We start from the raw sequence: 14534 nt of genomic DNA on the forward strand, positions 1-14534 counted from the left end.
TGCTAGCATTGCTGTTGACTCTCGCTTACGAGTTCACTCATTAGTTTACATCTCGCTCTGTTACAAAACACACGCACTTGCTTTTCAGATGACAATCGAGGGTTGGACACAAGACAGGCAATAGGATGAGCTTCCATCATTCGCTATTGATTTTTCGCTGAATTAAAAAGCTGGGCGCTTTCTCGTCAATAATGTCAGCTATTCACAATCGTTTTGAATGCGCTCCGGTCTTACAGACATTCATCTTCTCTCCAATTCTGCAGATCTCGCTGGAGGAGATTGAACGAATTATGTCTGGCCAGGAGTTTAAAGAAGGATCGGACCTGTCGGATTCGTGGAGCCACGGTTACAGTAACCACAGTTCACCCGGCAACAGTCTCTCTGAGGGCGGCCAGAGCTTATCTTTCTCCAGCAGGTGTGACCCGATGGAGAGGTTCAGACACGGGCGCAGTGACCCGCTTGATTTAAAGGGATAGTTCACTCAAATATGAAAATATCTCATTATTTACTCACCCTTCACTTGTTCAAAACCTGTTTGAGTTTCTTTCTTCTGTTGAACATTTAAAGTACATTCAAAAGGATAGTTCACACTTTATTAGAAGATATTTTGAAAAATGTTGATGGTAACCATTGACTTCCATGAAATGTTGTAGTTTATTGGCTTTATTTGCAGATTTTGTTCTTGTTTTAAACAAAACTAGATAGTTGGACTAACAAAAAAATGACAATGGAAGTGAATGGGTACCATCAACTAACATTTTTCAAAATATCTTCTTTTATGTTTTTCAATGTCAATTTATATTTTGGATGAGCAAAACTAACAAAATTGACAGAAATGTTAGTTGATGGTACCTATTGCCTTCCATAAAAAATGACAATGAAAGTGAATGGGTACCATCAACTAACATTTATGTCAATTTTGTTAGTCCAACTATCTTGTTTTGTTTAAAGCAAAAGCAAAATCTGCAAATAGAGCCACTTAACAATAATATTAATGGAAGTCAATTTTGGAGACCATCAAAATCTTTTGCGTTATTCTATTAAAACTTTTTATTTTGGGCTCAAATATCTCTTTAAATGTGCTTGTAGGATGGGATTATTAAAGCAAAAATAAATAGTGAGTCTTCTGGAGAAAAAAAATATAGTTTTTGCTTATAACTAGAACAAAATGAGCCAATTAACTATAGTATTTTATGGAAGTCAATGGGTACCATTAACTAACATTTTTCAAAATATCTTCTTTTATGTTTTTAAATGTCAATTTATATTTTGGATGAGCAATACTAACAAAATTGACAGAAATGTTAGTTGATGGTACCTACTGACTTCCATTTAAGAAAAAAAAATTACAATGAAAGTGAATGGGTACCATCAACTAACATTTTTGTCAGTTTTGTTAGTCTAACTATCTTGTTTTGTTTAAAACAAGACCAAAATCTGGAAATAGAGCCAATGAACAATAATATTTTATGGAAGTCAATGGAGACCATCAAACTTTTTCAAAATATCTTCTTTTGTGTTATTCTATTAAAACTTTTTATTTTGGGCTCAATTATCTCTTTAAATGTGCTTGTAGGATGAGATTATTAAAGCAGAAATAAATAAAAAATTGAGTTTTTGCTTAAAACTAGAAGAAAATAAGCCAATTAACTATATAATTTTATGGTCAATGGGTACCATCAACTAACATTTTTCAAAATATCTTCTTTTGTGTTTTTCAATGTCAATTTATATTCTGGATGAACAATATCTTTTTAAATGTACTTGCAGGATGAGATGTGCAATAGATTATAGTACTATATTATTAGAGTAAAAATAAATAGATTTGAACAAAATCTGCAAATAGAGCCAATAAACTATGATAGTTTGTAAGCCTGAAATGCACATTTTCATTATACCTAATTTATTTTAGTATATTAAAATAAAGTAAAAAATTGAACTATTTCCTATAAAATATTATGCTTTTTTATAATTTTTTTTGCTATAAATAATGTATATTTTAAGTTTTGTAATCCACCTTTTTTTTTAATGTTTGTTCAATCTCTGAATTAACTTTTCTGCTGACATCATAAAACCTAAACTTGGGTGACTTTATGCATTATGCCAGTACTGGGTTGCGGCTGGAAAAGTTGGTGGTTCATTCCACTGTGGTGAACCCTGATAAGTAAAGGAACTAAGCTGAAGGAAAATGAATGGATGAATGAATGAATCAATCAATCAATCAATCAAAATAACCAAAAATTAAACACTGTAGTTTTTTTAAAAATTGTTTCTTTTACATTATAAAAATCTAAGCATTGTTCAATTAAAATACTCTAACTTGAGGTGCAAAATGATTACAATATTAAAAATGGTTTCTTAAAAGCAAGTTTATGCTTAAAACAAGAAAATATTAAAGTAAACATAACTAAAAAGGAAAACTATATTATTTTACAATAAATTCCAAAAGATACTATAAAATAAAATGTGGCAAAATGGTGACTCAGTGGTAAGTACTGTTACCTCACAATACGAAGGCACCTTTTTCAAGTCCCTGCTTGGCCAGTTGGCATTTCTGTGTTGAGTTTGCATGTTCTCCCTGTGTTGGCGTAGGTTTCCCCACCGTAGTGTATGTGTGTGAATGAGAGTGCATGGATGTTACCCAGTACTGGGTTGCAGCTGGAAGGGCATCCGCTGTGTAAAGCATATGCTGGAAAAGTTGGCAGTTCATTCCGCCGTGGCGACCCCTGATGAATAAAGGGACTAGGCCGAAAAGAAAATGAATGAATTAATGATATAAAATGCAAAAGTACTGTACACACACACACACACACACACACACACACACACAYATATATATATATATATATATATTTTTTTTTTTTTTTTTTTATCAAAAATTCACAACATTTTTAAAATTTTAAATTTGATACAGTTTTTAATTAAAAGCATAAAATTTAAGATAAATTGGAAATTAATCATTTAAAACAGTAAATAAATCACAATAGTGTATCAACATTAAAAATAACAGTTGTAAATCTATTTTCATGAAGACTTCGATTGATCATATGACACTTTTAATGTTTGCTTCTGCATATATATGTGTGTTATGATCTATAATTTTTTTTTCTGCTTTTATTATTTTGTGTTGTGTGCAGCCGCTCTGTGTCCTGTAGAGATGAGTGCATCAGTCCTCAACTAACACACACTTTCCTGATGTGTAAATATCCTTTACCGCCTCCTACTGGCAGCATCCTGAAGACGCAAACACACACACTGACAGGGCAGATCCTCGCTGATGAAGACCTCACACCTCTCACTACACCCATGCTCATTGAGGACGGGTAAGATACACACAAACAAATATATATATATATATATATATATAATCAAACACTAATGCGTTTGAACATACATGCATATCTATAGGTGGTAACAATAATAGATTACAAAGCAAAATAGTGGAGATTTACACTCTTGGGGAAGTAAAAAAAAAATTGTGTGTTAGTAATCAGGTTTCACCAGTTCTAATTAGTAGTCAACATCTGAAGTGGATCCAAATGTTTTTTTATTGTCCTAAGACAAGAATGCTGGATATTGTTGTATATTTGTAGGACTTTGATGAAAGGTTTTAGCCCACTTCAAATGTTGACTACTATATAGATGGTGTATATATAAATGAATCTAGCTTTATTCAGAGATAGCATGGCATACTATGAAAAATCAAAAGATCTTGAGCTAAATGCTGTATATGACAGGTGGCAAAGCCAGTTCCTGGAGGGCCACAGCTCTGCACAGATTAGATCCAACCCTGCTTCAACACACTTACCTGTAGGTTTCAAACAAGGCTGAAGGACTCAATTAGTTTGATCAGTTGTGTTTATTTAGGGTTGAAAGTAAACTGTGCAGAGCTGCGGCCCTCCAGGAATTGGCTTTAACACCTGTGTTGTATATAGAGTCAAAAAATGACGCTTGTTCAAATTACTTATTCAATTCCTAAGTTTTTTTTTTTTTGGGGACAACTTAATTGTTTTATGTTTAATCCACTTACGTTTGTAAAAACTGAAAGTTAACTTGATTCATGTTGTCATGTTGTGTATGTTTTCATTAATTTATTCATTCATTTTCCTTCGGCTTACTCTCTTTATATATCAGGGGTTGCCACAACGGAATGAACTGCCAACTATTCCAGCATATGTTTTTTACTCAGCAGATGCAATTCTAGCTGCAACCCAGTACTGGGAAACACCCAAACCCACTCATCCACACACATACACTACGGCCCATTTTGGTTTATTCAGTTCACCTACAACGCATATCTTTGGACTTTGGGGGAAACCGGAGCACCCGGAGGAAACCCACGCAAACATGGGGAGAACATGCAAACTCCACACAGAAACGCCAACTGACCCAGCTTGGACTCGAACCAGCGACCGTCTTGCTGAGGCGACAGTGCCAACCACTGAGCCAGGATGGGTGTATGTTTTGTCATTGATTTTATTTTGTCAAAGCTGAACTTACTCCCATCTTCAGTGTCACATGATCCATCACAAATCAGTCTCATATGCTGTTTTTAACATTTATTATTATCATAAATGATTATTTTAAACAGTTTTTGTAAAAATCATAATATTTTTCAGGCACTTTTAAATGCCTCTCAGCACTTTAAACAAGATTTATTTGAAATAGATTTCTTTACTAACTTAAAACAACAGCATATAAAATGTTGTTGTATTTTCAACTGAAATGGAATATTGAGTTGGGGCTGGGGCTATCAAATTACATGAAAACAACTCTCTCCTATCAGTCCTTTCTTCATATTCACATGATCGCATCCAGTAGCTTAGAGTGAGTCACAGGGAAATCTTGCTGAATGGAAGTGAAACTGATTTATTAAATTAAAATGAAATTGAAACTAGTCAGTAGATTATTTTCGCTAAATATAGTGTTTGCGTATCTTTAATGGCATAGAATTAATTAAAATACAAATTAAATATCTTTCATTGCATTTCATTAAACACCTAAATTGTTTTGTAATTTGTGATTTTTGTTTTGCAGTTGAATAAAAGTTTTCTATTAATATATTAGCAAATATTTTGCTAGTATTTAAAATTATAAAAAACTGTTTTCCATTTACATTAGGCTATTAGCAAATTATTTAGCAGTTTTGCATGCTCTTTAATCCATAGAATTCATTAAAATAGAAGTAAAATAACCTTCATTACAAGATTAATTTAAAAAGCACCTAAATAGTTTTGCAATTTAGTTTTGTTTTTCAGTTGAATAAAACACAATTTCTTAAAAATGGCGTAAAAATCTCGTCTTGTTCTCGTGAACCCAATCTCGTGTCTCATCTCGTGAAGTAGTGAAGTAAGCATCGCGTCACACTCCTAGATCCCACATATAATCAAATTTTGTTCCCAGAGGTGGCATATCTAATTCTTTTAAATATAAATCCAAGAAAAAAAGAGGCCTAATATTTTTCTTCCAGAAACAAACGATAACTAACTTAAATCATAGCTTACTGAACAAGTACTGAAAGGCTCCAGAAAATCTAACCAACCAAAAATTGCTATCATTGGGTCAGGGAGTAAAACACAATCATAAACCTTAGCAAAGAATTGCTTAATTAATAAATAACTTTTTTTAGACTAGTGAAGTCTGTGTAATACTTTGTAAGCAAGATACTTTCTAAAAACAATTTTACAGATATAAAAATAAACAAACTACATAGATCGTTATATATATTTTTAATATGCTTTAATTAATTTTAACATGCATTTTTTTTTTTTATTTACCCCATGTACGTAGACATTAAATGAAATGTTAGGTCATGAATATTTACGGGAAAGTCCTGGAATTTAATAGTAAAATTGTGTATGAACACACGTCATGATTTTGCCAAGTATGATGCGATCCTGGATTAACATCTATGTTGATCCTGGAACATCATTTGTGTTCAATAATGTAATCCATACCTAATCCCTACCCCTAAAACAAAATCAAAAGGGAATAATAGTTGGGTAACAATCATGTAGAAGTGCATATACCTAACCGTAAGCCTAAACTTAACATAAACATATACTTTAATTCTGATTGGCTGACTGGAATGTTGTTCCAGGATCAACATATTGTAGGTGTTACTCCAGGAACATGTGCTACTTGGTGAAGTCAGGTTGGGGGTGTATGAACTGTGTCTTTGTGTTGTATTTGATTTGAATTGTGCAGTTGTGTGTGTTTCAGGTACAGCGTGACTCTGCTGTGTCATTTAACCTTTGTGTTTTTGTCTTATTTCTGTGCTTTAATAATGCTGTGTGTGTGTGTGTGTGTGTGTGTGTGTGTGTGTGTGTGTGTGTGTGTGTGTGTGTGTGTGTGTGTGTGTGTGTGTGTGTGTGTGTGTGTGTGTGTGTGTGTGTGTGTGTGTGTGTTTCAGGTACAGCGTGACTCTGCTGTGTCATTTAACCTTTGTGTATTTGTTTTATTTCTGTGCTTTAATAATGCAGTGTGTGTGTGTGTGTGTTTCAGGTACAGCGTGACTCAGTCGGAGCTGCTGGCGCTGCTGTGTGGTATCGCAGACGAGCTGCTGTTTAGACAGATCGTGTGGCTCAAGCGTCTGCCGTTCTTCACTGATCTCTCCATTAAAGACTGCACTCGTCTGCTGGGCTCTTCATGGCATCAGCTCATCCTGCTGTCCTCCATCACAGTGCACAGCGCACAGATACTGGGGGAACTGGCGAACGTCACACACCACTACACACCCTCCTCACACACACTGCAACGGTGAGACTCAACACTACACTCCGTCCACACACACACACACACATATACACTGCATTGGTGAGAAACACAACACTATTAGTTGTGCATTTATACTGCCTGACAAAAGTCTTGTCGCCTATCCAAGTTTTAGGAACAACAAATATTGTAATAATAAGTAATTTGACTTCTGGTTAATTGTTTGGCATCAGAAATGGCTAATATGAAAGGCAAAGGGTTTTAGATTACGCTTATTTTACCAAAATAAAATAACATGCCTTGATTTTTAATTAATTAATTAGGACAGTAAGGTCTGACTTTGCTGAGACAGAAGTCTTGTCACTTAACATGAATAATGTACAGTAAAGAATATAAAGATGTTGATGTTGCCATCGACTCTGCAGATCTCTCGCAGATCCCCATATTGAATGAAACTCCAAACCATGATTTTTCCTTCACCAAACTTGACTGATTTCTGTGAGAATCTTGGGTCCATGCGGGTTCCAGTAGGTCTTCTGCAGTATTTGTGATGATTGGGATGCAGTTCAACAGATGATTTATCAGAAAAATCGATCATCTGCTACTTTTCCAAATGATCAACTAGAAGTCAAGTTAATTGTTGCTCTTACAATTCTTGTTAAATAAATACTAGGAAATTTTACTAAATATTTTAAAAAAATGGCAAGTTCACACATTTTATTATTTATTTATTTTTTTAAGTGGATTAGGATAGCTAATTTCTTGGATAATATAACTTCAGTGTTTATTTCAATAAATATTTTAAAGTGTATATAATGAAATATCATTCTGTGTATATCATTCTACTGTAAGTTGGGTGATTATATGATAATAAGGGTGAGTTTGGTGATATTATAAATAATATGATTTTTTTTCAGAGCACATTTTATGCACTATTATTTATTTGTTATTTATTTATTATTTAATTGCAAAAACATTTTAGGGGTGATTAGAAATTGTATTTATATTGTAATTATATTATTGAAAATGTTGTTAATTGCAATAGGCTATGTTTGACAAGAAATCACTGTTTATTTATATTAAATTTATTATATTAAAATATGTTTATTATATTAATTTATTTGTCAAGTTTACTACCAGTCGGAGAGTAAAAATTGATTATGTGCAGAATAAGTGAAGATTCACAAACTGATGCCACAGTCACACTATTATGTTGTACGGCACTACGAAAAGGGGCCGGATCAAACAAGATGATTAGACATTACAATAAGCGAGCGATTAGTTCATGTTCAAAATTCTGTCCAGAGAGATCATTGATCCTCGAATGGTCTCACGCAGTCAAGTGATGCGATTTTGCAGGTCAGAGTTCATTAAGCTTGAACTTTGCAACTCTGTGAACTGCGAAACTTGACGCACAAACCTGCCTCTGACGCATCCGCCTGCGTATAAATGGAAGTCTATGGGGAGAAAAATTCAGTGTGACCACAGAATAATTTCAAGCGGAGCACGAGATTTGATTTAGAGGTCTGCATTCCCGCGGCTGACCCGACCAGATTTCTACGGCGCGGGTATAAATTTCCGAATAAATCACGGGAGCGGTCGGTAACGGGTTTAATTTGGGACGGGAGCGGGCTGTCTAGCAATATCGCTCCCGACTCCCGAGTGAGCACCCGTATGTATGTGTGTAAATAAAATAGCGCTATGCTGTGTTTAGCTTGTTTGTTGCAGTGTGTGTGCGTATGTATGCGCACGCGCGAATGAGAGATGTGTGTGTGTGTGTGTGTGTGTGTGTGTGTGTGTGTGTGTGTGTGTGTGTGTGTGTGTGTGTGTGTGTGCGCGTGCGCGCGAATGAGAGATAGAGCTTTGCCTGTGTTTGTGCTTGGTGCTTATGAGTGTGTGTTAGAGGGCGCGCGAACGAGAGAGAAAGCTTTGTCTGTGTGTGTGTGCTTGGTGCTGTGCATGTGTGTGTTTATACAGACAGCTTGTTATAGGCTGTCTGGACTGTATAACTGGGTGATTTTCGGTTTTGTTCTCCCCCCGCTCTTAAGCGGGATCGGGCGCGGCGGATAGAAAACGGGGCGGGTCGGGCAGCGGGACATCAAGTGCTTAATATAAGCGGGAGCGGTCGGGTTCCGGCTAAAACCTGGCGGGTGCGGGCGGGAGCGGGATTCAAAATTTAGTCCCGCGCAGATCTCTAAATTGATTGATCGCGGCTAGTCTCTCATCTGTAACCATTAGTAAGCCAATCAGATCATTCCAAACTCACTATACAGTATGTAGCTCGACTAGCATTACTCCCTCATATTCGGTTTTTGAAGAATGCCCCCATCCACCCCATCTCCTCCTTCCATTATCAGAGGGAGCTCTCGAGAACTTCTTGTTCCCCCCACATGCTGATTGACAAGGCAGGAGCCTTGGGACTCAATTAAATCTGAGCTCAGGTTTCTCTCCCTGGACAGCATGCCAAACCTGCTATTATTATTAATTAATTATAAGTGTGAACTCTTGAAATTAAGATAACGTTGTTTGAAATCTGCTTACAATAATAATGGTATAAAAATAATAATGTTAGAAATATATATACATTTTAGGCGTTTTGGCTATTTATATACATGACAACTGTATTTTGGGGCTTAAAAACGTTTTAACAACAGTTTTAATAGCTTTTTATTTAACAAAAAAAACAATAATTAATAATAAAAAAACTTACAGTTTACATTTAGTTCATATAAGTAATTTATACTGTACTCGAAATTGGTCTGTTTTTACTTCATTCTGACCACTGGGAAATATGATCTGTCCAAAATGTTTTTTATTTTAACATCTGATATGCTATATAGAGTTATTAAATATGATATTTATACATGACTGCAGGTTTGGTGAGGATGCTATGGAGGTCATGGAAAGCTTAAATTTTCTCTTCCGTAAGTTTCATCAACTAAACATCAGCAATGAGGAGTACAGCTGCTTAAAGACCATCACGCTGCTTAATCAAGGTAATAACACACACACACACTAACCCTGATCCTTTTGTTTTTGACAACAGGTGTGTGTAATTTGAGTTTGTGTTTTGCAGAGACGACAGGTTTGTGCAACACGTCAATGCTGAAACAATTAAGTGAACGTTACTGGACGCTGTGTCGTGAGCTGACAGAACGACTTCATCCACAGCGACCCAAACGCTTCTCTGACATCATCACCTGCCTTACTGAGATACGCCACACGTCAGGTGTGTATCTGTGTGAGTTTGGACAGACATGTAAGTCAATGGGCTATATGCACAGCTAGTGTTTTTCAGCCAATGATGAACTTCAGGTAAAAGCTTAATGTGACTGTTTTCAATTTTAGAAGGTTTCTTTTACAGCACCGATGTTGTAATGTAATTACAACACATTCAGTTAAATAGACTTAAAAGCATTAATTTAGGTATTTTAGTGTAAAATGTGATGAAAGACACTGCTAGCGCAAAACGGGGTAAAAATAAACTCATATTTTAAAGACATTTTGGGGGAAATTTAATTTAATTTAATGCTTGTCCGGTCTGTGACTCACTTCATATTGTATATCTATCAGACAGAGAAGATCACTGATTTTTTTTTTTTTAAATCAGACCTTAAACGTGGCAATTTTATAATGGAAAAAAGTACATTGGAAGTGCGTGGGCTGACTGGCTGAAATTAAAAGTCTGTGTGTACATACACCATTGCTGTTGTTTTTCTCTTTTAGATAGAATTCCTTTAGTGTGTAATGTTGCTGTTTGAGTGAGTGAAAAATTATCTTCAAAGTTAAAAAGCAAAAAAAGGCACACCGAGTTATTCTCTATTTCAATAACAATGTAAACACTAATATTTTTATTAAGCAAGGATTCTTAAAAGTCTCTTCCTCCTGACATCTGCAACATGGACTCTCTCCCTCTGTTTAAATGCCGACTTAAAACTCATCTGTTCAAAATAACTTACTTTTTATAGCTTCATACTACATTCTGTATCATGGCCTTGTATTTTATCATCTCTATTTTTATACTGTTGGCTTACTTTTAAATGGTTGAACTGTGTATATGTTGTACAATTTTAAATGATTGAATTGTGTACATGTATACAGTGACCTTGGGTTTCTTGAAAGGCGCTTTAAATAAAATGCATTATTATTATTATTATTAAAATGACAAAAAGTTACCTTCAATTTCTATTCATTCATACAGTGCATCCGGAGAGTATTCATAGCGCTTCACTTTTTTCACATTTTGTTTATGTTACAGCCTTATTCCAAAATTAATTCAATTCGTTTATTTCCTCAAAATTCTACACACAATACCCCATAATGGCAATGTCAAAAATATTTTTTTGAAATTGTTGCAAATTTATTAAAATTTAAAAACCTGTAAAATCACATGTACATCAGTATTGACAGCCTTTGCTGGGAATGTGCGCAGGTTCACGGCAGCTTTCTGGCAGGCGTACGCACATTTTTTGTGCGTGTCTGTTTTATTTCCATTGGCGACTCCTAGAGGCAGTTGTGTTAAATTCCTCTCTACAAAGTGTCTGAGCCTTGCAATGGCAGCTGTATGAGACGGGTTCAGCAGGTATACAAGGTTTCCATACCATACATTTGACCAGCTAAACATTAAAGCACAATTTGCAGCGGTCGCCTGTTTTCCCAATGTAATCTGAGCGATCTACCGCACGCACATTGCTATAAAGACACTATCTGAAGATGAATTTGCATGCGGGAATCAGAAACATTTCCATTCAATAAATGTGCAAATAAAGTATGATGCACAAACTTATTGATGATTCCTACTTGTCTTTCTCGTGATAAATAGTGGGCAAAATCTGATATGTAGCGGGGGAAAAAAGAAGAAAGAGTTCATCAGACGCTGGATTCGAGCCGAGTTTATGCTCGGACGTACCAATTCATGATCGCATGCGTTAATGCACTCAGTGCGATGTTCAGACCCAACTGTGTTAACCGCATCAGCTAAACTCTCCCACTCTATTTTTTTCTTTTGTTGTTAATTCCGGAGAACAAACTTGCAAATAACACCGCTTTTCTCCGGTCTACCTCCGAAAGCAGCACCTCCAATTCACATTCTGTTCAAAGTTTCTCTTTTTGCTTGCTCTTGCCATTGCTTTTTCGTTGGGTTTTGACATTAGCATAGTCATTAGCATATTCATACGGGGGAGGAGGCAGGGAGGGGTTTTGTGCTCGTGCATGTTGCGCTCAGTTTCACGTTCATTCAGATGTACAAAAGAATATGCGTGAGATTCGGCGTACGCAGTGTTTCATACATCTGAATTTTTTTCTGCGTACGCACATTTACAGCTTTGTGCGTACGCAATGTTTTAGTAAGATTTCCACGCAAGTCTTCGTACATGAGGCCCCAGGACTGTTCCTAGAGCTGGCCGGCCATCTAAGCTGAGTGATCGGGGGAGAAGAGCCTTAGCCAGGGAGATGATCAATAACCCGATGGTCACTCTGTCAGAGCTCCAGCTTTATTCTGTGGAGAGAGGAGAATCATACAGAAGGACAACCATCTGTGCAGCGATCCACCAATCAGGCCTGTATGGTAGAAGCCACTCCCCACCTGGAATACACTAAAAGGCATCTGAAGGACTCTCAGACCATAAAAAACAAAATCTTCTGGTCTGATGAGACTAAAATTGAACTCTTTGTAGTGAATGCCAGATGTTACTTTTGGAGCAAACCAGGCACCGCTCATCACCAGGCTAATACCATCCCTACAGTGAAGCATGGTGGTGACAGCATCAAGCTGTGGGGATGTTTTACAGCAGGAACTGGAAGACTAGTCAGGATAGAGGGAAAGATGAATGCAGCAATGTACCGAGACATCCTGAATGAAAACCTGCTTCAGAGTGTTCTTGACCTCAGACTGGGGCGACGGTTCATCTTCCAGCTGGACAGTGACCCAAAGCACACTGCCAAAATATCAATGGAATGGCTTCACAACAACTCAGTGAATATCCTCGAGTGGCCCAGCCAGAGCCCAGATCTAAATCCTTTTGAACCTCTCTGGAGAGATCTGAAAATGACTATAAATCGTCGCTTCCCATCCAACCAGCTTGAGAGGTACTGCAAAGAGGAATGGGCAAACATTCCCAAAGACAGGTGTGCCAAGCTTGTGGCATCATATTCAAAAAGACTTGAGGCTGTAATTGCTGCCAAAGGTGCATCAACAAAGTATTGAGCAAAGGCTGTGAATACTTCTGTACATGTGAATTCAAAAAATCTTTCTTTCATATTGTCATTGGTATTGTATGTAAAATTTTGAGAAAATGAATTCATTTAATCCATTTTGAATCCATTTAATCCAAGTGAAGCACTACAGTGTATTATTAGACCCTTTAGTCATTTTTATTTTTCAGCTGCCTACAGAGCAAACCATCATTATACAATGACTTGCCTAATTAACCTAGTTTAACCCTTAAATGTCACTTTAAGCTGAATACTAGTATGTTGAAAAATATCTAGTACAATATTATTAACTGTCATCATGGCAAAGATAAAATAAATCAGTTATTAGATTGAAATTATTAAAACTATTATGTTTAGAAATGTGTTGAAACAATCTTCTCTCCGTTAAACAGAAATTCGGGTAATAAATATACAGGGGGCTAATAAATCAGGAGGGCTAATAATTCAGACATTCAACTGTATAATTATTTCAAAAGTGAATTATTCATTTATTTAAAAAAAAAACTTTACAGTTTCCATAAATATGTGAAGCAGCACAACTGTTTTTAACAATGCTAATGATAAGAAAAGTTTCTTAAGCCAAACATCATCATATTAAAATGATTTCTGAAGGATTATGTGACCCTGAACACAATTGCATCATAGGAATAAATTAAATCTTAAAATATTCTCAAATTGAAAACAGCTATTTGAAATCATATTACTACTTCACAATATTACCCTCTCATCAAATAACAAAGTCCAAACAATGCAAGCCTGTATGACACATAAATGATTGTTCATCCTGCTTATTTTCATGCAATTAAATTCAGTAAACTCCAGCTAAAATTGTATATATTCAAAGCAGCAAATACCTTGTTGTTCATGTATTTCACTATAACAGTCTGTAAGTTTAGTGAATGTGCTTTCTGACATTCATACTGTTTGTGTATTTATTGGTTGCAGGTAAAATGATGTCTATTCCCTTGGAGCAGCTCCCACTGCTGTTTAAGGCAGTACTGTATTCCTGCACAACCAATCAAAACCCATGGCTACCCAAAAGCTCCACCTCCAGGACATAAACCACACCTTTAAATCCTGTTTTTATTACTTTTTCCTTCCCCAAGTGTATTTATTACATGACAAAGTTGAATGTAAAACTCTTTGACAGATTCGTGTGTGATTTCGAACTGTATCAAATGTAGCGACCGACCAAATTGGATACGAGAATTACCTCAGGAACACGACGGAAAAGTGGCCCTTGTGTTATGATCGCAACTGAAACGAATAACGCACTGCAATCCGTTGTTGAATTATGCAAGCCATGATATAAAATGTCCTTGTGTTACAGGATGTCACTGATAAAATATGCCTGTTGATGCTGAAATAATGAAGATGCCAGGGTGCTGAATTTCATTCAGATAACAATGTTTCTCATTCAGACGATAGCCAAGTTTTGAGCTTTCAGCTAAAATGATTGACATTTCAGCCATCCACAGTTCTGCTAAACACCAAAAATGAAGCGTGCTACAATATACACTCACTGGCCACTTTATTAGGTACACCTTACTAGTACTGTGGTTGGACTCCCTTTTGCCTTCAGAACTGCCTTAATCCTTCATGGCATA

General features: G+C 36.0%; 1 protein-coding gene across 1 annotated transcript in view; it reads left to right on the forward strand.

Moving 5' to 3' along the window:
- Positions 1–14037, forward strand: part of nr6a1b (nuclear receptor subfamily 6, group A, member 1b) — a 61393-nt gene extending 47356 nt beyond the window's left edge. Inside the window, 6 exon segments of the mRNA NM_001033720.1 lie at positions 264–415; positions 3138–3323; positions 6505–6759; positions 9589–9710; positions 9791–9943; positions 13873–14037. Of these exon segments, the coding sequence (NP_001028892.1) occupies positions 264–415; positions 3138–3323; positions 6505–6759; positions 9589–9710; positions 9791–9943; positions 13873–13988 (984 nt within the window). The 3' untranslated portion in view covers positions 13989–14037.
- The last annotated feature ends 497 nt before the right edge of the window (positions 14038–14534 follow it).

This window comes from Danio rerio, chromosome 21 (assembly GCF_049306965.1).
Source record: "Danio rerio strain Tuebingen ecotype United States chromosome 21, GRCz12tu, whole genome shotgun sequence".
Lineage (NCBI taxonomy): Eukaryota > Metazoa > Chordata > Actinopteri > Cypriniformes > Danionidae > Danio > Danio rerio.